Here is a 26,640-nt window from a genome sequence, read left to right on the forward strand (position 1 = left end):
GAAAAGAAAAAGAAAATTATGGGCAAACCTTTTGCCCATAATTTTCGATTTGCCATATTGCTATTGTTTAAGTTCTCTCGTTCTCTCGTTCTCGTTCTCTCGTTTGCGATGTTAGTGTGGCTGGTAAGGATAATGGTGATGTTGTTTCTGTTGCTTTTGCTGTTATAGTCGCGGGTTATGATATTGGCATTGTAATTGTTATTGTTATGGTTTTCATCTTAATTGTTTTAGTTCTTCGTCTATCGCATTTATTTGTTTTTGATGGTTGTGTTTTAGAAGATGTCGTGGTAAACCTCTAAAATGGTGTTGATTTCTCCGATTTTGTATCAAGCTTTCTTCAATTTGACGCTGTTGGGATTCTAGAGCCTGTAATTGCTTTTGGTATTTCTCAATCATCTCCCCTTGAAAACTGTATCGTTGTTCGAACTTCTGTTTCTCATTCTCAGATTTAATATTTTTTGGCGCGTTCAGATGCTGTGCATGTTTTATTCTTTGAAGCTGACGCAGTGTCTCTGGTTGCTCTTGCTGCATTTTTGTTATTTTTTGCGCAATTGAGTTTATATCGTGTTGGTTTTGTTGCTGTTGGTTTCTAAGATGTTGCTCTTCGTTTTCTCGTTGCTGTAGTTCTATTCGTGTCTGAAGACATAGTCCCAAATCTAAACCATTTCGCCCTGTACTAGATAGCGACCAGTCTATGGCACCGCGACCAATCGTTTCCAAAAACTGATTAGCGACGTTAAAGTAGTTGCCACCAAAAAACTTGTTCCCTTCCCCAGTTGTACCCCCCATAGGTGAGGGGTGTCTTCCCGTGACGATAAGGTGATTGTTAGAATTTATTAACACACTAAACTCTTTAGCCTTCTCTCCCCAGAGAAACCAGGTAGATGGTGGTGCATTGTCCTTAATATAAGAGATAAGCGCGTTGGTAAAAGGTCGCCACATAGCAAGATGATCTTTTTCTTTCGCCTCCCCCTGCTCGTTATACTTATTTTTGTGTGGAACTGTGAATGCTGTGTTTAACAAAAGAACACCTTTCTTTAACCATTCCTCCACGTTAGCATGATCTAAATCCACAGCAAAACCCTCAAAGGCAACTTCTAGTAGCATGTTCAAAACTGCTGGAACAGTTCGAGGATTGTCAACTAGGAATGCCACGCCTTTGGCTTTTCCTTCTTGAGGAGTTGGATCCTGACCGAGAATAACTACCTTGATATCTTCTACTTTCACCCACTTTAAGGCGTTGAAAATGAGAGACATTTTTGGTTCAATAGCATCTTTGTGATAGTTGATAGTTTTTTGGCCTGCGGCTTTCAATTCGTTATTTAAAGTGACCCACATGTTGTTGCTTTTTTTAATAGTTTCCAAAAAAAATTTATGCCATGTTTTGTATTCCTCCTTGGCTAAAACGCATTCATCGACAAAATCGTCCAGGAGGTTCAGACTATACTTTGCGTGTTCGCAGTTGAATTGCATGATCCCTAGAGAGAAGAATGGTTTATTAATTGTACGCTGCCATCATAAAAAGTTGGGTGTACTGGGTCACGTTTCACAAAAAAAAAAAAAACCAACTTCAATACATCAACTGGGGCCTTTTTCCCTAAAATCTATCTTATTTTGTATGAAAGCGTTGTCCATATTGCTTTGTACAACACTACTGTTGAAATCTTGCCATAAGAACAAGTTCTTGGCCACCAACTACAAAAAAATGCGATTCCAACGGTTAGACCTTAAATTTTCCTCAGGCAGAAAGGATTAGTCGCTTGATCACTAATTGCGTGAGACTCTAGTACAACTCATCGTCGCCTAGTAACAGACATAGCAATGAGTATCGCACATAAAGTCTGATGGTAATGGAAATTGGTCATGGTAATTGTTATACATACCACAGTCAATGCTCCAAGCCAGAAGAAACGAAAAAAAGAAATATTTCGTAGCTATGGATGCTAAGTTGTGTCCTTTTGAAAATAAAAGAAAAGTAGTGAAATGAATAATAAAAAATAATAGCATAATTAATTAATCATTATTTTAAATCTTTATAATGAGTAAAGTACATTGTAAGCGGGTAATAAATTTGGTTTTCAATGCAAGTAATACAATATTCGCAAATGCTCCTGGGAAAATCACTGGTTACAAGTCGAAAAGAAACTGAAACAACACTTAGAGATTCGATTTGGAAGGTAAATGACAACAGAGAGAGAAAAAATTCACAGTGGCCGTTTCATGCTCTTTGTAAATCATTAGCACTTCACCCAAGATGTAACTTAGTAAATATTAACGTTACAAATTGAATAAATATCTTTGCAGCGAAATATTAAGAGAGGATGTCGGCATCCATCGCACAAATTTGAAATATTGTGGCAAGTCGCCCAAAATTCGATTTCACTCCTACTTTCATATTTTGTAGCCCAATATGTCCTGATAATTGTGGTGTAGTTTTTTTGTGAAAATATATTTTAGTTTCCAAGAAATGATTTTTTTCGTTCGACCGCTCAAATATGCAAATTTTCACATTGAATGTTAACCGAGTTGTGTGACCTCGTGTAACGAATGTACTCGACCACCGGTATTTCTGCTAACATAACCCATCGTTTTATCATCTGAACTTGATCCCCTGTCATTATTGAAGCTGGCAAAGTCATATTTATTTTTTGGTGAATATTTTTGTCCGACATACTTTTCCTATGTCGAATAGTAGCATCAAAACAAAGACAATTTTAACAATGACCGATATGACAGAATCTACTGAGCCTCCAGCTTTTAAAAGACAAAAGGATGGTTCAAAACTTACTGTAAAAATTTCCTTGTGTAATTGTGTTGTTCTATCTTGAGACGAACTCAAAGTCCGGCAAAATTTACTTGCTAGCGACTATGAAATATACATGGTACCTACTTGTCCCCACCGTTTACTGGCATAAATCACTACAGTTTGTAAAAAAATCTAACATAACACTCTTACCTTGTTTATTTATGATTTTATTAGCTGTTTCGATTATTATCTAACGCCCAGTTATTACTTTTTGACGGGAACCCAGGTTTTGCGTTGTGTTTTCCTTTCCTCATTTACATCATAAGCTAGTCACGTAATAATTTATGTTGACACAAATGAATATTTACCATGTATAGAGATTTTTGTTCATGTTGAATTGAAAATGTTCGAATATATGCCTTTTGTGGTCACTGATCGTTGTTTCAGTGGCAGCGAAGCAGTTAAAAGCGGGTTGTTGCTTTAATAGTATTGAAATTTATAGTATTTAGACAGGAGAGTAAAGCGTGATGCTATGGGAAACTTTTAGGGGCCTTTTACATGATATCTGAATGAGTTTTGTTCAAGAACGAGTTCATACAGGTTGCCACATGATACCAGAGTAAAGTTTATTCGAAACTAGTTATTTCTGAATGAGTTTATTGGGGTTTTCATTCCAGAACGAAACACTCATTCTTGTACCTGTATAATATAAACGCGGTACGACTCTTTTATCTGTATGAATCCTCTTTAGGAGCGAGGGAAGCATAGAAAAAGACAGAAAAAGGACATAAATAATTGTTTTTACAGGCTAAATTATCTTGCATGTAAACGCGGTATGAAATTCATTTCGTTCCGGAACGAAACTCGTTTTGGAATTATGTAGGAGGTATCTTAGCGACGGAACATTAGATTTTTCAGGTGGAGGGCGACTGGGGCAAATCACTTTTTTTTTTTTTATTGGGGGGCAAATCTTTGTTTTTAGGTGCCGACCGGGGTGAAAAGGCGATCGGAAATGGGTAAGGATGCTTGTTGTACCTTTTACGGGTCAAAAAAACAGAGACCTAGCTGATACGTTTTAGGGTGTTTTCTAGAGCACATCGATCGAGGAATTTTTATTTTTGGGGTTTTTCAATTGTTTGCTTTTTAATTGGTACTTTTTAGAGGTAGACATCAATTGTTGCCACTCCCATACAGATAAGCGGTACCTTTTATAATTTTGTAGACATCCTCGCCCTCTCATGTAAATGTGTCCTCCGGGGGTGATGATACGTGCAGCACACTTGAAATTTAACAAGGACAAATTTTGATGTGATTTTGGGTGAAGAGAAACAAGTTTTGTCAGCCTCTAGTAGCTTGTGCGGAAGGGCCCTTTACCACCGTGTGCATAATTACGCGTCCCGCCAAACGGCGGGAAGCCAATAAAGTGTTCAAACATTAATATATAAAACTCCGCCTCTGTCTGGATTTTTGGTAGCCTATTGACCAATTCCCAATCGATACTTAGGTCTGACGGGACGCGTAATTTTTCTCACGGAAGTAAGTAGCCTACTTACAGGAGCCAGGCTGTATGAATTTTCCAGACATCCTGAGTACTACCTGTGATACACGTTTGCCAATCCCCTATCGGCTTTTGGAATCGACTTAACCTTACCATTGCAATGGCTGGACACCTCTTTAGGCACTCTACATCTACTATTGGATACCACAACTCTACCTAACATCTATGTGTGGGGCAAATTGTAAAATAATCGATATCTGTTGGCGTCTCGAAGATGCCGGCAAGCGACAAAATAAGATCGACTTCATTTTCTGAATCTGAAAACTTGCAACTCCGCAAGTGATTTGAAATGTCTTTTTTACAACTATGCAAGGGAACGACTTGAGATATGCAACTTCGGTCTTCTCGATAACTAAACCCTCAAGTTCCATCAGCAAACGATTTACATGAACAACAAATTTCCATGTTAGCATGTAAGATGAGACGCTTACACAGCAGATAATTACCTAAATCAGTATGTGGCTTGTCAATCAAATTGACTCTTTTAACCATTCTTTGACTTCGGCCGACAAAGGAATCTTGATGGATCTTTAGTTTTCTGCATGCGGTAGTTCCTGAAAGGTCTTTCTGGATATCATGCGAAGCGGAAAAAAACCCATCTCTTGGTATTTCGAAGATTGATACATCTTTGAATTTATGTGTCACGCTTGTCATGCAACTGATATAAAAAGATAGAGAAACTGGAACCCAAGGTAAGAGTGTTATGTTGGATTTTTTACAAATTGTAGTGATTTATGCCGGTAAACGGTGCCGACAAGTAGGCACACCATGTATATTTCATAGTCGCTAACAAATAAATTTTTCCGGCCTTTGAGTTCGTCTCAAGATAGAACAACACAATTACACAAGGAAATTTTTACAGTAAGTTTTGAACCATCATTTTGTCTTTTAAAAGCTTGAAGCTTAATAGATTCTGTCATATCGGTCATTGTTAAAACTGTCTTTGTTTTGATGCTTCTATTCGACATAGGAAAAGTATGTCGGACAAAAATATTCACCAAAAAATAAATATGACTTTGCCAGCTTCAATAATGACAGGGGATCAAGTTTAGATGATAAAACGATGGGTTATGTTAACAGAAATACCGGAGGTCAAGTACATTCGTTACACGAGGTCACACAACTCGGTTAATATTCTGGGTGAAAATTTGCATATTTGAGCGGTCGAACGAAAAAAATCATTTTTTGGAAACTAAAATATATTTTTACAAAAAAACTACACCACAATTATCAGGTCATATTGGGCTACAAATTATAAAAATTGGGGTGAAAGCAAATTTTTGGTGACTTGCTACTGTTTGTCTCATGCATGCTGACATTAGCCGTCTTAAGTAAATAAATCTTCATAGTCTCGCTGCTGTTGTTGATGTGGGGAAAATGATTAAGTGGTAGTAAGGAGTTAAAAAAATCTAGGTTTAATCTGCTTTTTAATAGTAAATTGTATTTAATATTGATATAACAGCTGAGTTCAACAATTATTTAGTTGCTTAACTAAATTGTCTTTAATCACTTTGAAATTGACGATACGTAAGTAGTTAACATTTTCACCGGATTATTTTCAATAGAGTTGGGGAATCTCAACATTCACTTTCTTCATTCTTTTTTTTTCCTAATGAACATCGAACTTGATGCCTGGGGTGACCAATACTGTATTCTCGCAGTTTTCACTGTATTCACTGCAGTTTTCTGCCCACTTGGCCTGTACTTTATTAATTTCATGTATTTGCCACTTAAGCGGAGAGACGAACTATAAGGATACCAGAAAGTTGGGGCGTCTGGATAAATTTAGGTAGAACAAGATGAAATGAAAACGTTACAGCATCGATATGAGGGATAGAGTTTATAGTAAAATTTCTTTACGATAGCGAGCTTCATAACCCGCGACAAGAACATCAACGACAAATGAAGAACGTTTTCAAAAAAAATCATTGAATGTTTAGCTAAGAGAAAAATGAACAAAAAAATTCTTATGGCAAAATTTACTTTGAATATAGTACTTCCTAACATGCTCATATCCACTGACTTTGTAGACTACGTTATATACTTTCTTTCTTAAATGTTCCTTCAGAAATAAGTAGCAGTAATATACATGAAAAGCATTTTAACTTTGTAATAAGCAATAGCTCATAACAACAAGAAATCTTATATTCGAACTCAGTGCATTTCTAACTGGTCTAACTGGATAGGAAAGGAAGGAAAAATTATGCAAACTGCATTTTTCTACACTAGGTTTCCCAAAGGCTTGATAAGAAATAGAAAGTTACCGAAACTCCTGAGGATTGCCGAAGGATAAGTAAAGGAATACTAAGGACAAAGAAATAGCGACGTCCTTCCCTACTACAATCTAAAGCTTCAATCTGTGGATGTTCAATCGTCAGTATTATGGTGATTAGATTATCTCATTTCAAATGGAATACACATTGACTAACTCGGATTCCTTGCTTGTGGACCTATTTAACTCCAGTACGACATTTGAGAAGACGTTTTCATGGCACTTCTAGTACCCGTCGAATTAAAACAGCTCCATTAAAATCGAATTATCAAGTTTATGAATTCCATGAATTTCACAAATATGGTAAAACTTCTATTGAATTGCCCAGGTTTTACCTATTTTCAAGAGATTGAGAATACACGATGCTTGATTTTTTCCCCCGGAAAAGGAGATTCGCCAATCTAGTTAACGTGACAGATGCTATCGTTCAGCACAAGATTTTTCAGAGAGGAAAAGTTTCAAGAAGAAATTTGAAATGATCCTAGTTTCACTAGCCTAGAGGGGCCTTTCGTCGACTAATTGTAACATGCAATAAAATTTTTAGTGCGTTTATCCTGCAGATATAAGGCTGTTTATTAAAGCCGAGGTTAAAAATACATACACTTTGAGTTTATTATCTTTTGCCGTAATAATACAATTCGTTGAATTTATATCAGTACCCCTCTAATTCTGAAAACCAGTTCAGTTACACTAATATGGCTTCATCTGGCCGTCAACGATAAAAATCTCCTTTATCTATTCAATGTTTCTGAAACGTTTTTAAAAACGATAGCTAGTGGTAAGAGAGGATTTCTTCATCTCTCAAAACAAAACAGCTCATTTAAAGTTCGGCTTCACTTTCAAATGACTTGATGGAATTTAACTTCATAGTTTTTGTTCTTCAGTGGACCTATGAAGTCTTTTTTAGAGGGGTTTCATTTAGGCTATGATAAGATTAACGTTAAAAAAAGTAAGAAAGTTTTCTTGTATTTTCTTTCCATTAAATTCTGTAAAGTAGTGATTGAAGGACAATACTGCGTTCTCGGAATGCGCGCGCGCTTTTTCGCCTGATCACGCGATTTCTGTGCGCAGTATGGGATGTGCAGTGCAATATTGAGGAATCACCTAAAGTCATGATTTAAAATAAAATTTGCAATAACATGAACTTAAAAATAAACGAACATGTTTTTCTTCGAGTACAATGGAAGCACCCATAAAAGAAGAAAAGAAAAAGAAAATATTTAGGCAAAAGTATGGCCATATGGCCAGTCGAAACTTATACGACTTAAAGATCATGGTTTCCTTTTTGTACTTTAATCTGTTTAGCGGGATTTTCAACAAAAAGTAATATCCTTTGCACTATTTTGAAATTGGTGAGTAAGCGATCAAACGGTGAGCGCAGAAGATTAATTGAAGAACGAGGAAAAGTAGTGTGAGCTTCTTCTTTCCGCTCAAGATATATCGAAAAACAAGAAAGACGGAAAGAAAGAAAGAAACATGTCGAGGTTCATGGGAAACAGAACATTACCTGAGTTTCTGGAGCCCACAGCAACAAAAGTCTCTCTAAGACACAGCCTGGTAAATCTGAGCACTAAAATAACCAAATCTGTGTTTGCTTCGAGCTTTATCCTTCCTTAAGTAATGTTTAATTTTGGTAGTATGATCACATTCCCTTATTAAAAATGGAAGACAAAAATTTCTTACTTGTGGATGCATTAAGTTCCGTTTCAAAATTTTAGATGTCTAATGGAATCTTGCTTGTACCCGCTGATGACGCAAGTAAGTTAATATCCGTGAATGAAAGATGAACAGAAAATGCACCAGAAATGTGGTAAAATTGAGTCCAGTACTCGAACCGAGATGAAAATTATTCGTCTTGTCGGGAGTGTTGGATGAAAGGAAAAACATCTTTGTCCCTAAAGAAAATCAGACTTTATACCCTCGAATTCACGCTCCAATGCCGTACAGACTCTACCATTAGTTAGCTAACTAGCCCTTTCTACATCACTGCTGACTTAAGTTTCGTAGCTCAATAAGACATCGCATTTTTGTAAAAAGGAACAAGTTTTGAACGAAAACTCGTCAGGATCTTATTTTAAGCGGCCTCAAGAGATCATAAACTGTATTTAATCTCATGAAGACCTTAAGTCAAGTCTGCTACGACGGAAATAAAAAAGTTTCGATCAGTTTATGGAATCACTGTCAAACCATGAAAAACCATTAGTAATCTGATACTTGAAACCAAGGGTTGCTGCTTTGAAAGCAAAGAGATGCTATTGTTTGTAAAAATTGAGATGAACAAAAGGAAATTCGTCACATTCATGTCAAGACTAATCCAATTTTTTAAATCAGTTCTTGTGCGCCATCCTAATTTCATCAGGTTATCAACGTCACATTGGTTTATATATTATAAAGACAAGTGCCTCGGTCAGTGATGGCCTCTTCATAAAATAGATGAAAAGTCCCGATTTTATCATAATTCATCAAGACATGAGCACTTCGGAAGAGGCAATGGCATGCATGTGTCACCTACATCGAGTATCACCCCTTCCTAACGTTTTACATCAGCTAAGAGCAAGGTTATGTATCTGCTAAATACTTAGCTTTTAAAAAAAATCATGAAAGCAAATGAGGAGAACAGCGCGAGATTGGTTTTTAAGTTTAAGAAATAAAGCAATAAAACACACGCCATTTCTCGCGACAGAAAGATCAATTATTGGACACAAAGTTCAAAGTTATTTTCCTCTCCATGGTTAATAGACCTGATCAGTGGAACATGATCAAAGAGTTTGAGAACATTCCTATCCTATAGTGTTAAAAGTCGAGGACAAGCAATTAAGTCACAGAAGCATATACAGTTAGGTAGAAGTTTGTTTACCGCGAGATAGATAGAGATAGATCCTGCATGAAATCGTCATTCAAAAATCTCGACGGAAAATTCATAGGAAGGTTTCCATCATACGCGAGGAGGAGACCACAGGATAAACATGTTTGAGGAGAAGAAAAATATCATTCAATTTTTCCTCGCTTTTTGAAAGTTTCCTTCCAATCATTCTCAGATGTACTCGTGATATTAAATTTCACAGTGATGTCTGGAGGAACTTAGAAATTAGAAGTCTTTATCTTACACGATTTATGTTATAATGTGTTCAGTTAGGTTGTTCCGATTTAATGATTTGTTTGTATTTATTATTTACTTATTATTTTGATTTACAATGCAAGGTTGATTGAGGTTTAACCTAAAAATGAGTTTGCTGTTTTTGACTGTCATTTCTCGAGTCCAGTACTCGAACCGAGATGGAAATTATTCGTCTTCTCCCGAATGTTGGATGAAAGGAAAAACATCTTTGTTGAGAAAGAAAACCGGACTTAATACCCTTGAATTCACGCTTCACTGAAGCAGAGACTCTACAATGAGCCAGCGGGGTAGCCCTTTCTATATCACCACTGACTTAAGTTTCATAGCTCAATAGAACTTCGCATTTTATAAAAAAACAATTTTTGAACGAAAACCCCTCAGGATCTTATTTTAAGCGGCCTCAAGAGATTATTAACTTTATACAATCTCTTGACGGCCTTGAGTCAAGTCTGCTACAGCTGAAATAACGAAGTTTCCGGCGATCAGCTTGTGGAATCATTGTCAAACCATTAAAAGCCATCAGTAATTTGATACTTGAAACCAACGGTTGCTGCTTTGAAAGCAATGAGATGCTATTGTTAGTAAAAATTGAGATTAACAAAAGGAACTTCGTAGCATCCATGTCAAGACCAATCCAACTTTTAGAATCGGTTCTTGTGCGCCATTCTGATTCCATCAGGTTATTAACGTCATATTGGTTTCAGAATATATTAAAAATGCGAGTATCAGGGTTAGTGATGGCCTCTTCTTCATAAAATAGATGAAAAGTCCCGATTGAACCATAATTCATTGGGACATGAGCACTTAGAAGCGACAATGGCACACATGTACCACCTACATCGGGTATCAACTCTTCTTAATGTTTTACATCAGCTAAGAGCAAGGTTATGTATCAGTTTCATACTTAGCGCTTAAAGGATCATGAAAGTAAATGTGGAGAACAGCGCGAGATTGGTTTTTAAGGGTAACAAATATAGCAATAAAACAACCGCCGCGCATTTCTCGCGACAGAAAGATCAATTACTGGACACAAAATTCAAAGTTATTTCCCTTCCATGGTTAAAAGACCTGATCAGTGGAGGATGATCAAAGAGATTGAGAACATTCTTATCCTACAGTGTTAAAAGTCGAGGACAAGCATTTAAGTCAAAGAAACACATACAATTAGGTAGAAATTTGTTTACAACGAGATAGTTACTGATTAAAATCGTTTCCCTAAAATCTCGATAGGAAGGTTTTTATCATACATGAGGAGAAGACCACAGGATAAATATGTGCGAGGAGAAGAAAATATCATTCGAGTTTTCTTCGCCTTTTGAAATTTTCCTTTCAATCATTCTCAGATGTACATGTGATATTAAACTTCACAGTGATGTCTGGAGGAACCAAGAAATTAGAAGTCTTTATCTTACATGATTTATGTTGTGAAGTGTTTAGTTAGTTTGTTAGTAATGATTTGTTTATATTTAGTATTTACTTATTTTTTTGATTTACAGTGCAAGGTTGCTTGAGGTTTAGCCCCAGGAACAAGTTTTCTGATTTTGACTGTCCTTTCTCGCTGTCGCGGGATTCTTTGAACTCGAATATTGTTTCTCGAAGTAGTCGTGCGCACTTTTTTACTGAGTTTTTGTTGTTGTCTGGACTTGTCCCAATATTTTGAAGCCCTTATGCGAATCTCTTGATTCAAGACCCTGTAAGGCTAGCGCTGTACATGCGGTTTTTACTCTCCAGTAGTTTGTCCTTGAATTTTATCGGCCGTTCATTAAGACTTGCTTATTGAAGTTTACAATGAATGGGTCTATCTACCGACCTTGCCTTGGATCTACATTGAGGTGTTGGTTCTTGCATTTCATCGCAAACATTAAGAACGTTGGTTTTCATTCGTGAGATTCTCGTGGAAAGGTTTGGGTTGATTTTCTGACCAGAAATGTTTCTAAAATCATCCAAGATCAATCGGCCCGTGTGCCGATTCATGTCTGCCAGTAGTCTGAATAAAAGCGTGTACCATAGAGTTGGTTTTCAGAGCGGTTAACGAGAAGAAACGAGAAGAGAAGCGATAAGTGAATGCTGGCCCTTATAGATTATGCTAGTAAAATAAGCATATTTTGTAACCAGCATTACTCCATTTTTTCCCGAGTTTTTCTCAAAATTATGCCTGTTTGTGAATTCAAAACTGTGCTACGTTTTCCTACAGTGTGCTTTTCAAAAAAGAAAACACCAAAAAATCCAAATTTCATATTAATTGTCAGCAAAGCGCGAGATATTCTTTATTTCGAGTTACGTACTTGCTCTGACCAAACACAGTTAATTACTGCAGTTAATTCCAGACTTGAAGCGGTGACTTAACGTGTCAAAACGAACGATGGTAGCGGAGTACCGGCGTCAGTCCGGGTACCTGTGTTCGCAGTCCTTTAGACGTCGAACGACGAACGACGAACGACGAACGACGAACGACGAACGACGAACGACGAACGACGAACGACGAACGACGAACGATCGTCATTCAGGGCTTGACCCTTACTGACCAGATCGTCGGCTAGCTTTTTTAACAGTGGCTCGTGACCCTGATGCATATTTCGGAAAAACCCTCTCCACTGTTCTGGAATACAATCAATATCCGCATCCTGGTCTATTCTTTGAGTATCGTACTCTACTTTATCACAATCAACCATGGCTGAGACACATGCTCTAAAGAAAATGAAGAATTATCATTATTGTAACAGTATTTCGAAATGCACCATCGTAACGCAATACTGAACGCATATTTACAATTAGCATGCAATTGTAGTTGGAGAAGATAACTGATCTTCGAATTAACTGCAGAGTTTGCACCAAGCTGTTTGACTGTTTTTATATGTGTATAGTTTTATCAATCCTCTAACTGTGACATAGGGTCTGACGTTAATGAACAACTATCAACGTTGACTACGAAGATAAAATGCCTTTTCTGCGATTAGTAACAACACATCGCGGTAGAGCGGTTTAGATAACTTTCATTCTTTTTCAGCTTAAAGCGAAGAAAACGCGAATTAGTCCTCATTTTTATAGAAGATACAAGTTATTTCCTTCAGACGTTCTCAAGTAATGTTCTTTAATCGCATCATAATGGGTTCAAATGTTTAGCACAAGATAAACAGCAACATCTGCTTGATTAAATGCGTTGAGTAAAAGAGTAATTGTCACAAATTAGATTTATACTTATTGAAATCCATATTTGGGTAAAAGCAGTCCCCCAAGATTACCAGTCTTATCAACGAAAAAAAAGTACGCATTACCCAATAAAAAGCTATCAACATCAATCTAACTAAGCTTTTGCGAAGTTCAAATTAGCATCCTTGCCCTATCTGCACAGTTTCATCACATGCTTTGACTCAGTTTCTCTTGGGGAGGTGACAGTCCAAATGATAAATGAAGTTTCATCAGCATACCCCTAGAGGATGCATGGGTCTTTATGACTTCAAATAGATTTGTGGGGTAGATAGGAACTACAGCAGAAGCCCTTAAAAGGACTCTTGAGGTCTATCTGAGTCCTCCATTGATTGATGCCTAACGGGATCGATCAAAGTAATCTTGGGACTCCGAACAAAGTTTTGAGAAGACAGGACAAGTGGAGTGATCCATACTAGCAATCGCTGAGCTTAGAGTGACACGTACGTACTGCCGTAGGGAGGGAGATCATCTTTGAAAACTCACACTTCAATCATAAGCTCATAACGGACGTGCTCCAATCATCATAGAATTAGTTAAACCAGTGGCGGATCTATTTTGGGTGAAAATAAAGAATCGCAGAAGGAAGAAAAGCCGGCAGGGCAAGCGACAAAACACCACTGCCCCCCTCCCCCACCCACCCACCTTGGCTCAGTTCTTTTTCTGCTAATGTGATAGATCATCTTGTTCGGTGATATTGATTTTTGAGGAAATAACGCGTTTAGACTAGGACTGGCTATCAGCGTGCCTGGCTAATTTGTAAAAATGAAGACTAAGAACGAATATGAAGATTAACTTTGTTGGTGCTATTGTTTTAGTTCTGTCGTCTGCGATGTTGGCGTCGCTGGTAAGAATAATGGTGATGTTGTTTCTGTTGCTTTTAAATTTACTGTTGTAGTCGAGGGTTATGATATTGGCATTGTAATTGTTATTGTTAAGGATTTCATCTTAATTGATTTAGTTCTTCGTCTATTCCATTTATTTGTTTTTGATAGTTGTGTTTTAGAAGATGTAGCGGTAAACCTCCAAGAAGGTGTTGTTTCATTAGATTTTGTTTCATGTCTTCTTCAATTTTAGACCGTTGGATTTGTAATTGCTGTAATTGCCCTCGGTAGTTATGAATATTGTTATTTAGAGAATCGTAGTTTTGTAGGAGCGTCTGTATTTCCTTTTCGAATTGACTCCATTGTGGCTGGCTCAGAGGCGGCGCGTTTTGATTGAGGGCGTTTTCTATGGTTTGATAACGAACAACTATCTTTTGTTGCTCTTGCTGTATTTCTGTTATTTTTTGCGCAATTGAGTTTATGTGGTATTGGTTTAGTTGGTGTTGATTTCTAAGTTGTTGCGCTTCTTTTTCTCGTTGCTGTAGTTCTATTCGTGTCTGAGGACATAGTTGCAAATCTAAACCATTTCGCCCTGTACTAGATAGCGACCAGTCTATGGCATCGCGACCTTTAATTTTCAAAAACTGATTAGCGATGTTAAAGTAGTTGCCACCAAAAAACGTGTTCCCTTCCCCAGTTGTTCCCCCCATAGTTGAGGGGTGTCTTCCCATGACGATAAGGTGCTCTTTAGAATATATGAAATTGCTAAACTTTTGCGCTTTCTTTCCCCAGAGAAACCAGGCAGATGGAGGTGCATTGTCCTTAATGTAAGTGATAAGCACTTTGGTAAAAGGTCGCCACATAGCAAGATGATCTTTTTCTTTTCCCTTCCCCTGCTGCTTATTCTTATTCTTATCCTTGTGTGGAACTGTGAATGCTGTGTTTAACAAAAGAACACCTTTCTCCAACCATTCCTCCACGTTAGCATGATCTAAATCCACAGCAAAACCTTCAAAGGCAACTTCTAGTAGCATATTCAAAACTGCTGGAACAGTTCGAGGCTTGTCAACTAGGAATGCTACGCCTTTGGCTTTTCCTTCTTGAGGAGTTGGATCCTGACCGAGAATAACCACCTTGATATCTTCCACTTTCACCTTCTTTAAGGCGTTGAAAATAAGAGACATTTTTGGTTCAATAGCATCTCGGCGATTGTTGATAAGTTTTTCGCCTGCGACTTTCAATTTACGACTTAAAGTGACCCACATGTCTTTTTCTTTTTTAAGAGTTTCAAAAAAAAAATTCTGCCATGTCTTGTATTCCTCGTTGACTAAAACGCATTTCCGGACAAATTCGTACAGGTAGGTTTGGCTATACTGTGCATTTTCGCAGGTAAATTGTGTCGTGGAAAACCCTACAAAGAAGAATGGTTTATTAATTGTACGCTGCCATCATAAAAGGTTCGGTGTACTGAGTCGCGTTTCGCCAAAAAAAAAAACAACTTAAATACATCAACTGGGGTCTTTTTCAAAACGTTGTCCATATTGCTTTGCACAACACTACCGTTGAAATCTTGCCATAAGAACAAGTCATTGGCCACCAACTACAAAAAAAAATGCAATTCCAACGGTTAAACCTTAAATTCTGCTCATGCAGAAAAAAATTAGTCGTTTGATCACTAAGTGCGAGAGACTCGAGTAGAACTCATCATTGTCTAGTATCAGACATAAAAATCAGTATCAGACATAAAGTCTGATGGTAATGAAAATTGGTCATGAAAATTGTGATACATACCACGGTCAATGCTCCAACCCAACAGCAATGAAAAAAAAAAATATTTCGTAGCCATCGATTCTAAATGTGTCCTTTTGAAAATAAAAGAAAAGTAGTGAAATGAATTATGAAAAAGTAGTAATATAATGAATAAATCGGGATTTTTAATCTTGAGAATGAGCAAAGTACGTTGCAAGGTAATAAATTTTGGTTTTCAATGCATGTAATACAATATTTGCAAATGCTACTGGGGAAAAATCACTGGTTACAGGCCTAAAAGAAACTGAAACAACACTTGGAGGTTCGATTTGGACGGCAAATGACAACAGAGAGAAAAAAAATTATGGTTGTCGTTCCATGCTCTTTGTAAAACATTAGCACTTCACCAGAGATGTAATCCAGTAAATATTAACGTTACAAATTGAATAAATATCTTTGCAGTTAAACATTACGAAAAGAAATCTTCACAGTCTCGCTGCTATTGTTGATATGGGCGAAAATGATTTAGTGGTGGTAAGGAGTTGAAAAAATCTAAGTTCAATCTGCTTTTTTACATTAAATTGCATTTAATATTGATATAACAACTGAGTTCAACAACTATTTATTTGCTTTACTAAACTGTCTCTTTAAATCAAATTGACAATACGTAAGCAATATTTTTACTGGTTTATTTTCAATACAGTTAGGAAATCTCAACATTCATTTTTAACTCCTGAATTGCGCGCATGCGCAAGAGCGAGTTGTAGATATGATGTGGAGAATGGTACTCGCTCGCTCGATTGGTCGATTCCTGTAAACTTTTTTTCGATTTTGGGCTTTTGAGTGCATTTAGTAGTTTTTGGTGAGTAATAAACAAACGAAATGGCGACCTTTCTCGCCAAGAATAGTGGTGGGGTGAAAAAGAAGCCAGTGATAATCTTAAAAGAGTTTATTTTTTTTCGCTTTAGTTTTAACAAGCGGCGCCAGCGACTGGCAGGCGTGCAAGGATTCACACTGAAATAAGAGACCAACCTTCGTTTTTCATAAAATTGTAATTTACAATCCTTGAACTTGAAGACAATGCGGAGATTCATTAAAAATATCACTTACTCCGAAGCGCTCGAAGTTTACAGGTGTTCAAAAGCTTTTTCTGTTATGGCGTGAGATTGGGGACAAAATCGATCATTATATTTCGTATCGTGTGTTTTTCCTGTGTAAAGCAACAAAAGGTGCCGGCGACTAACGAAATTATAGGTTAACACGAAAATCAAACAACACCTAAACAAATAATTTTGGCTACCGATTTTCAGTGAATCTTTAAAGAACAATTTTCTTTTAAGTTTCAAGACAATTTGAAGATTTAAAATAAACATTACGTACTAAAATGCGAAAGTTATATACCAAAAAATTGATAAGTAGGCCTGAAATGAAATTCTATCTTGTTCTTGATTATACGTTGCCTAGCACGTGACCAAAATCTACCCAGGCGGAAATCCAAAGTGACGGTGGCAGTCTGGGCTTAGTTATATCACTCAAAAGTCGTTCCCGTTTGTCTCATTTGATATAGAGGGAAACATTAATGTTTTCATTAAGACAGTATTGCCTTGATTTTCCAATATTTACATGATGGACAGTAAATTTCACTTTTCACCCACATTTACTTCCAACCTTTTGAGTTGAACCAGAAACAAAAATGATATATGTTTAAAACACATGACGTCATCCACCCTTGTGAAACGTAATAGCATGATCATTTCAATTGTAATGCCTTCTTATCCCAACGTTACTTTGTGTCTTTGCTACATTAGCAAACTCTGAACTACTGCTCGTACTCTAAATATGACAATCAACCACAAAATTCCCTAACCCAGATAACATTAAATATAATCCAAAAATCGTGTAAGTCATCTGTCAATTCACGAGTTTGCTCACAGAGCACTTTGATTCGATTCGTTTTTCTCCTAATGAACATCAAACTTGATGCCTGAGGTGACCGATACTGTATTCTCGCGGCAATTTTCTACCCATCTGGCCTGTAAATACTTAATTTCTTGTATTTGCCACTCAAGTGGAGAGACAAATATACGAATACCAGAAAGTTGAGGCGTCTGTATAAATTCAGATAGATCAAGATGAGTGCATAACGTTACAGCATCGATATAAGGGAAAGAGTGTTATAGCAAAATTTCTTTTCGATAGCAAGCCCCATTACCAGCGACAAGGACATCAACGACAAATGAAGAGCGTTTTTTACAAAATCATTGAATGTTTAGCGCTTAAGGCTTGCTAAGAGATCAATGAACGGAAACATTTTTGTGGCAAATTTTACCTTGAATATACTACGTCCTAACATGTTCCTATCCATTGACTTTTTAGACTCATTATATACTTTCTTTCTTAACATCCCTTCAGAAATAAGTAGCAGTGATATACATGCCTGAGAAGCATTGGAAAGGAAAGGAAGGAAAAATTTTTCCACATAAGATTTTCGAAAAAGCTTGATAAGAAACAGAAAATTACCGGAATTCCTGAGGATTGCAACAGGATAAGTAAAGGAATACTAAGGACAAAGAAATAGCGAAGTCCTTCACTACTTCAGTCTAAAACTTCAATTTGCGGATGTTCAATTGTCAGTATTATGGTGATTAGATTATCTCATTTCAAATGGAATACACCTCGACTAACTCAGATTCCTTGCTTGTGGATCCATTCAACTCCAGTAAGGCGTTTGAGATGTTTTGATGGCAATTTTCCAGTACCCGCCGTATGACAACAGGTAATTGATATCCGTGGACTTAAAGGTCCATTAAAATCGAGTTATCAAGTTTATGAATTCCATGAATTTCACAAATATGGTAAAACCTCTATTGTGTCGCCGAGGTTTTACTTATTTCGAAAAGATTGAGAATACACGATGCTGGATTTTTTCTTCCGGAAAATGAGATTCGCCAATTTGGTCAACGTAATGGATGCCATCGTTCAGTACATGATTTTTCAGAAAAGAAAAGTTTCGAAAAGAAACTTGAAATGACCTTAGTTTCACCAGCCTAGAGCGGCCTTATTTCGACTAATTGTAACATGCATTAAAATTTTTAGCACTTTTTAACCTGCAGATATAAGGCTGCTTATTAAAACCGAGGTTAAAAATACCTACACTTTTGAGTTTACTATCTTTTGCCGTGTTAATACAATTCGTTGTATTGATATCAGTACCCCTCTAGTTCTGTAAATCCGATCAGTTACACCACTAAGGCTTCATCTGGTCGTCAACGATAACAATCTCCTTTATCTATTCAATGTTTCTGAAACGCTTTTAAAAACGATAGTTAGTGGTAAGGGAGGATTTCTTCAACTCTCAATACAAATAAAAAGCTGCTTCAGTATTGTGCTCTGTCATTTCCTAAAGCACTTGAAAAAACACTAATAGCACTGATGCTGTCTATGAAAGTAGTTTTGTGTGAACGTCAGGTCTTTTTTTGTTTTTTGTTTTTTATTTTGTCGCTAAACATCTATAACATGTGTTTCTCTGGCGCTCGAAACGTTAATTAGGTATGTGATAAGTTCGGCGTCCGAATCAACTAAAAGAGAGAGGCTGTTCTTCTAGCCTGGCTTGGCCAGGAAATTTTGACACAGGAACGGCTTTGGATCGGCTTTAATTCAGAGACAATTATTTTCATTGCAGAACTAAATGATGAATAATTACAAGACATTTTGAAGCGGTTTTCCTGGAACTCTACCAGGAACCGCAGTAACGAACAATGGACATGGCATCAGAATTACAAGCGTTTTCGATCCAAATTCGAATCAAGTTCAGCTCATTGCAAGTTCTGCAATTAATCTGGGCTTCACTTTCAAATGATATGATGGAATTAAACGTCATAGTTTTGTTCTTCAGCAAGCCTTTCGAGTCTTTAGGTTTCATATAGGCTATGATAAGATTAATGTTTGAAAAAGTAAGAAAGTTTTCTTGTATTTTCTTTCCAATGTATTCTATTCAATATTCGTGTGCGATTGTCCAATTGTTCACAATTGTTGGCAAAGGTTATACTTTAAAATAAAAAATGTCACCTGAATATGTCAGGCTCGCAGCGATCTGACCTGTCCTCGACGAGCGCTGATGAAGTCAACACTGGTTAAGAAATAGCTAAATCTTCTTTTACTACTTCTAGCTAAATATTAACTGAGACCTTTGTGATAAGACTATCGGGACCAATTTCTCACTTAAAATGAACGAAATAGCTTTGTAACATGGGAAGTCATTAAGTGCCCTATCGGAGTTCGAAGGGATGCTTTTAAGAAACATTTCAAGTCCAGATCTAGTAATTCATTCACAAACCAAATCGAATCTGCATTACAAGGTAACCTGTATACTTCTCACGAATTTATCAACTGTCAAAAAGTGCCAGAATATGTCCTCTTGAAGAGAGCCTGGACAAGATTTCACTTTCCCCTGACTTCTTTGACTCAAAGTGGAATTCCCCAGCCCTAGAAAAAAATTTTCCATGACTTTTCTCTGACCAGTAACAACCACGTGTTTGAGTGAGGTAGAGAAGGAAAGTGGTATGCCAGAAACAAGGTGTAAGGTTTATGGAAAAGATTCATAAACCCGCAACTGAAAATGTCTCGTCGAGCGAGAAATGAACTGGCATGATGCACTAATCACACGCATCATTTCATTGGTTCACGGTACATTTTACAGTAGCTAGAAGCAAGGGTTTTTAGAATAACAGTTGAAAAAAAAACTTGATGGCTACAAAGCATCTAGCGTGTGGAGCAATTAGATATAAATTTCAAGCAATTTTAAACGAAAGCGACTCGTTGTTTGTGAGGTCATAATTTGTATCCTCGAGTAAAGGGCTTCGACTACGCACTCAACTATATCCTTCTTTCCCCTGAATGGTCTTTTTTTTTTTAATTTCTCCAAATGAAAGGGGATGATTTGTACACTAGAATTATGAAATTAAAAAATATAGGTCACCGTGCTCGTTCAAGAACCAAAGACCATCGTATCTCTTAACCTAGTGTAGCGATTGAAAAACAATACCGCATTCTCGGAATGCGCGCGCGCCTTTTCGCCTGATTACGCGATTTCTATGCGTAGTATGGGATGCGCAGAGTAATACTGAGGAGTCACCTAAAGTCATGACTAAAAATAAGATTTGCAATAACATGAAATGTAAAAATAAACAAACATGTTTTTCTTCGAGCAGAGAGGAAGCACCCATAAAAGAAGAAAAGAAAAAGAAAATTTTTAGGCAAAATTATGGCCCTATGGCAAATCGAAAGTTTGCAACTTAAAGTTCATGATTTCCTTTTTGTGCTTTAATCTGTATAGCGGGATTTTCAACTAAAAGTAATATCCTTTGCTCTATTCTGAAATTGGTGAGTAAGTAATCAAACGGTGAGCGCAGGAGATTAATTGAAGAACGAGGAAAAGTAGTGCGAGGTACTTCTTTTCGCTCAAGAAATATTAAAGAAAGAAACATGAAGAGGTTAATGGAGAACAGAACATTACCTGAGTTTGGAACCTACAGCAACAAAAGTCTCTCGGAGACACTGCCTGGTAAATCTGAGCACTGAAATAACCAAATCTGTGTTCACTTCAAGCTTTATCCTTCATTGAGTAATGTTTAATTGTGGTAGCGTGATCACATTCCCTTATTAAAAATGGAAGACACAAATTTCTTGCTTGTGGACGCATTAAGTTCTGTTCCAAAATTTAGATGTCTAATGGAATCTTGCTTGTACCAGCCGATGGCGCAAGTAAGTTAATATCCGTGAATGAAAGATGAACAGAAATTGCATCAGTGATGGTGAAAATTAATCCAGTTCTCGAACCGACATGGAAATTAATACTCTTGTTGCGAGTGTTGGATGAAAGGAAAAACATCTTTGTCCCTAAAGAAAATCGGACTTTATACCCTCTAATTCACGCTCCAATGCCGTACAGACTCTACTATTAGTTAGCTAACTAGCTCTTTCTACATCACTGCTGACTCAAGTTTCGTAGCTCATTAAGATATCGAATTTTTGTAAAAAGGAAAAAGTTTTGAACGAAAACTTGTCAGGATCTTATTTTAAGCGGCCTCAAGAGATTATAAACTGTATTTAATCTCTTAACGACCTTAAGTCAAGTCTGCTACGACGGAAATAACAAAGTTTCGATCAGTTTATGGAATCACTGTCAAACCATGAAAAACCATTAGTAATCTGATACTTGCAACCAACGGTTGCTGCTTTGAAAGCAAAGAGATGCTATTGTTTGTAAAAATTGAGATGAACAAAAGGAAATTCGTTGCGTCCACGTCAAGACTAATCCAATTTTTTAAAATCAGTTCTTGTGCTCCATTCTAATTCCATCAGGTTATCAACGTCACATTGGTTTTTAGAATATATTATAAAGGCAAGTGCCTGGGTCAGTGATGGCCTCTTCTTCATAAAACAGATGAAAAGTCCCGATTTTTAATTCATTAGGACATGAGCACTTAGAAGCGACAATGGCACGCATGTACCACCAACATCGGGTAAAACCTCTTCCTAATGTTTTACATCAGCTAAGAGCAACGTTATATTTCTGTTTCATACTTAACGCTAAAAGAATCATGAAAGTAAATGTGGAGAACAGCGCGAGATTGGTTTTTAAGTGTAACAAATATAGCAATTAAAAACCCGTCATTTCTCGCGACAGAAAGATCAATTTCTGGACACAAAGTTCAAAGTTATTTTCATTTCCATGGTTAAAAGACCTGATCAGTGGAGGATGATCAAAGAGCTGGAGAACATTCTTATCCTATAGTGGTAAAGGTCGAGGACAAGCAATTAAGTCTCAGAAACACATACAGTTAGCTAGAAATTTGTTTACAGCGAGATAGATGCTGATTGAAATCGTTCTGCTAAAATCCCGGTAGGAAGGTTTTTATCATACGTGAAGAGAAGACCACAGGATAAATTTGTGTGAGGAGAATAAAATATCATTCGATTTTTCCTCGCCTTTTGAAATTTTCCTCTCAATCATTCTCAGATGTACATGTGATATTAAACTTAACAGTGATGTCTGGAGGAAGTAAGGAATTAGAAGTCTTTATCCTATATGATTTATGTTGTGAAGTGTTCAGTTAGTTTGTTAGCAATGATTTGTTTATATTTCTGTATTTACATAATTTTTTTATTTACAGTGCAAGGTTACAGAACCAAGCTCGGGCCGTGGCTGTTTATTCTTCTGATCGACGACATCAACACCAGCAATACGAATCTGTGGAAATACGTGGATGACACAACTATTGCAGAGTGTGTTCACAAGAAAGAAGGCAGTCGTATTCAATTTGATGTGGAGGAACTGATTGCTAAGTCTAATCAAAATAAGTTCCAGCTAAATGAATCGAAATGTAAGGAAGTGCGGATTTCGTTCGCTAAATCAGCCGCGGACTTTGCTCCAATTGTTATCAACGGGAAAGCAATAGAGGTAGTGTCTACTGTTAAGTTGTTGGGGCTAAACATTTCTTCCGACTTTCGGTGGAACTGTCATGTTGCTGAAATAAGTAAAAAAGTTGCAAGTCGATTATATTTTCTTAAACAACTGAAGAGAGCGAATATTCCCACCAAAGATCTGCTAATCTTTTACAGGACTTGTATCCGCCCAGTAATGGAATGCGCATGTCCGGTGTTTCACAACGGGCTTCCTGCATATTTATCTGTTGAGTAAGAACAGCTACAGAAACGTGCCACGCGAATTATTTTTCCGTTTGTTACATATAGCGACGCATTAAATCAAGCAAACTTGGAGACGCTCTCCCAACGCAGGCAGTCTATCACAACTAAGCTTTTTGATTCCATCACCTGTAACTCAGACCATAAACTGTATAAGCTCCTGCCTCCTCAAAACAACTGTGAACTCAATTTGAGACGAAAGAGGAAATTTAATGTTCCTCTGGCTAAGACGAAGAGACTCATGAATACATTCATATATAGTAATTGTAGTTAATCTGTGTACATTTTTCTTATACTTTTCTCATACTTTTATTAGATTTTACTATTGTAATGATTAATCTAATTCAGCTTTTGGCTGCGATTTTAATCAGAATAAACTATCTACTATCTACTAAGGTTGCTCGAGGCTTAGCCCCAGGTACGAGTTTCCTGTTTTTGACTCTCATTTCTCGTTGTCGCGGGATTCTTTGAACTCGAATATCGTTTCTCGAAGTAGTCGTCTTTCGCACTTTTTTACTGAGTTTTTGTTGTTCTGGACTTGTCCCAATATTTTGAAGCCCTTATGCGAATCTCTTGATTCAAGACCCTGTAAGGCTAGCGCTGTACATGCGGTTTTTACTGTCCAGTAGTTTGTCTTTGAATTGTATTGGCCGTTCATTAAGACTTGCTTGTTCACAGCATGAAATCGTAAATTTACGCATCTTTAACTCTTGCGTAAAGAAACGTAAATATAAAGCCTCTTCTTTACGAACAAGTTCCGCGTTCCGTAAAGATCTGCAAATGCAGAGAAAGCGTAAAGTCTGCGTAAAGGATATTAAATGTCCGTAAAGGATAAGGATCAAGACCGATATAATTAACCAGTGCACTTTCTATTGGAGAAAGACTCAAAGATGTGAAATAATTATGGCTCATCCATTTTCAGTAGAATTACCGAGGTATTTTGACCAGTTTCGCTTTTAACACTTTACGCGTCTATAATATTCCTTACTCATCTTTACTCACTGTTCTTTACGAACCTTTAACATTCTTTACGTGCAATCAATCTTTACGCGCCGTTAATTTTCTTTACGAATCTTTAGTGTTCCTCAACGACCCTTAATTTTTCCTTCGCACAATCAGTATTCTGTCTTTTACACCAGTTCTAAACTTTCTGTGCGCATAAATATGTTTAAACTTCCTTTTTTTTACCGCGCCTTGAAACTCATAATCAGGGAGCTGTCGTGATGAGACAATCACTGTTTTTTTTTTCCATAAAACGGACCTTGCCATAACGTGTGGAGGGCGTGATGCTCATATGTTTGTAATAGTAAGCATGTCGAACTTTAGGAGGATCCGACTTCCGACTGTCAATGGTTCTAACATTGTCCTAGTCCTCGGGACGTTTGATGAAGAGTCCCTGGGGACGAAAATACAAAGGAACGAGGCTGCCGAAGATCGGCGGGAGAGTGTAACAGGTAATTTAGTGTTAGCAACTGAGTTGAAAAGGTAAATTAGCCACCGTAAAGAGTTAAAAGGCTGACGTTTCGAGCATTAGCCCTTCGTCAGAAAGCGCGATATATACTTTATTTCGAGTTACATACTTGCTCTAACCAAATTCAATTATTTACTGCAGTTAATTCCAGACTTGAAGTTGTGACTTACTGTGTCAAAACGAACGGTGGTAGCCGAGTACCGGCGTCAGTCCGAGTACCTGCTCAAGCAGGTACCAGGACTGACGCAATCTATTCTTGCGGCGTGTTCGCAGTCCTCAAGACGTCGAACGACGAACGATCGCTATTCAGGGCTTGACCCTTACTGACCAGATCGTCGGCTAGCTTTTTTAACAGTGGCTAGTGACCCTAATGCATGTTTTGTAAAAACCTTCCACTGTTCTGGAGTACATTTGTCAACATCGGCATCTTACCCTTTTCTTTGAGTATCGTACTCTACTTTATCACATTCAACCATGGCTGAAACACATGCTAGAGAAAACGAAGAATTATCATTATGGTTGAAGTATTTCGAAATGCACCATCGCATCGTAATACTGAACACATTTACAAACATGAGTATGCAATTGTAGTTGGAGAAGATAACTGATCTTCAAATGAACTGCAGAGTTTATAGCTCCGTGAAAAGTGGAGTCGGTTATCACCTAGCCATTACGCACAGGCTAATAACGATCAAGCTGGGAAAAGATACTAGAAACACCTATCTCTCGATGGTAAAATTTGTTTAACTGTTAGTATGTCGTAACACTCATCAAATTTATCTTAGGCAGTTAGCTTAGAGAGTTTAGTTAGTGGCCTAAGTCTTAGTTACTAAACAGCCTCAAACTAACTGTGGCCATTTGTGGGTCAGCAATGTACTATTGATAATATGAGAGTGTGAATAAAAGAGCGAAGAATTTTAAGAGTGAACTCATTCTGGTGAGCCCCAAGGTCTCCTAAAATTGCAGTGCTCTCAATATAGCGGGGAGGGGAGGGGGGGGGGGTGGTTGCCATAGTTTATCGAACAGTTTTTTTTTTTTATAGAGGATTGCCACACAAGTGTAGTTTTGCGTACGTTCATTACTTTACTATGTCTTGCATTTATATTCTTATTAAAAATTTCATTCTGAGTGAAGCAGAAATGCGTTGAGTTGTACATTGGTGATCGGGGCATGACGCAAATAAATGGGCAATAAGACTCGGTGTCGTACAATTTAGGGGCAACAACAGGGAAAATCAATGTGATCCTAACTATTTGGTCTCAAAGCATTTATTTGACGCATCATTGTCTAAACAATGCGGAATAACTTTACTAGATGGCTTTCCTTAAATTGGCGAGGAAAGGTTGAAGTGGAAAATATGCGCATAATATCGACAGGTGGCTGCATCTAAGGGATGGCTTTTTCTTTGGAAAACCCCCTAACAATTCACTCTTTTCCCCTATAGTTTGCTTACATTCTAAATCTCCCACCTCCTTTTTCACCAAGGGCTACAGCCTTTTAAGAATATACTAGTAGTGGATATACATGTAATATGAAGGATGCTATGCTAGTTGCACTGAAAACAGGTGGAAACTAATGCGACACGAGGTTTCTGTATTATCAAATTGGTAAAATCCCTTTTCAATTTATAGTACAAGAACATTTCTTTACTTGAAAATGACCATGATATCGTGTTTTATCATGTCTGTAATTAAGTTGGTATCGTAGGATATCAGACCGCATATCAAAAGGGAAAATCAACAGTTTGGTCAGTTTTGAGGCTGAAATTTTGGCTGGAAAAAGATATACTTTGCCACCATTATACGTGTATAGTTTTATCAATCCTCTAACTGTGACATAGGGTCTGACGTTCATGAACAACTATCAACGTTGACTACCAGGATAAAATGCATTTTCTGCGATTAGTAACAACAGCGCGATAGAGCGGTTTAGATAACGTTCATTCTTTTTCAGCTTAAAGCGAAGAAAACGAGAATTAGTCGTCATTT

At 37.2% G+C, this 26,640-nt stretch overlaps 3 protein-coding genes across 3 annotated transcripts; 1 reads left to right on the forward strand and 2 right to left on the reverse strand.

The window, feature by feature from the left end:
• Positions 1 to 71: 71 nt before the first annotated feature.
• Positions 72 to 8,138, reverse strand: LOC131780247 (uracil-DNA glycosylase-like). The gene is made up of 3 exons (XM_066164343.1): positions 8,084 to 8,138; positions 1,884 to 1,955; positions 72 to 1,478 (listed from the first exon to the last, which is right to left on the reverse strand). Exon 3 carries the CDS (start codon positions 1,471 to 1,473, stop codon positions 214 to 216), a length of 1,260 nt encoding a protein of 419 aa, XP_066020440.1. The 5' UTR covers positions 1,474 to 1,478; positions 1,884 to 1,955; positions 8,084 to 8,138; the 3' UTR covers positions 72 to 213.
• Positions 8,139 to 13,557: 5,419 nt separating this feature from the next.
• On the reverse strand, positions 13,558 to 21,080 carry LOC136279848 (uracil-DNA glycosylase-like). The gene is made up of 3 exons (XM_066164194.1): positions 20,990 to 21,080; positions 15,517 to 15,587; positions 13,558 to 15,136 (listed from the first exon to the last, which is right to left on the reverse strand). The coding sequence occupies exons 2-3, from the start codon at positions 15,569 to 15,571 to the stop codon at positions 13,845 to 13,847; spliced, it is 1,347 nt and encodes a 448-aa protein (XP_066020291.1). The 5' UTR covers positions 15,572 to 15,587; positions 20,990 to 21,080; the 3' UTR covers positions 13,558 to 13,844.
• A 117-nt stretch (positions 21,081 to 21,197) lies between these two features.
• Positions 21,198 to 23,176, forward strand: LOC136279528 (uncharacterized). Its single transcript, XM_066163468.1, has 2 exons — positions 21,198 to 21,237; positions 22,650 to 23,176. The coding sequence occupies exons 1-2, from the start codon at positions 21,198 to 21,200 to the stop codon at positions 23,174 to 23,176; spliced, it is 567 nt and encodes a 188-aa protein (XP_066019565.1).
• Positions 23,177 to 26,640: the final 3,464 nt, after the last annotated feature.

This window comes from Pocillopora verrucosa, chromosome 3, assembly GCF_036669915.1.
Source record: "Pocillopora verrucosa isolate sample1 chromosome 3, ASM3666991v2, whole genome shotgun sequence".
NCBI classification, from domain to species: Eukaryota; Metazoa; Cnidaria; class Anthozoa; order Scleractinia; family Pocilloporidae; genus Pocillopora; species Pocillopora verrucosa.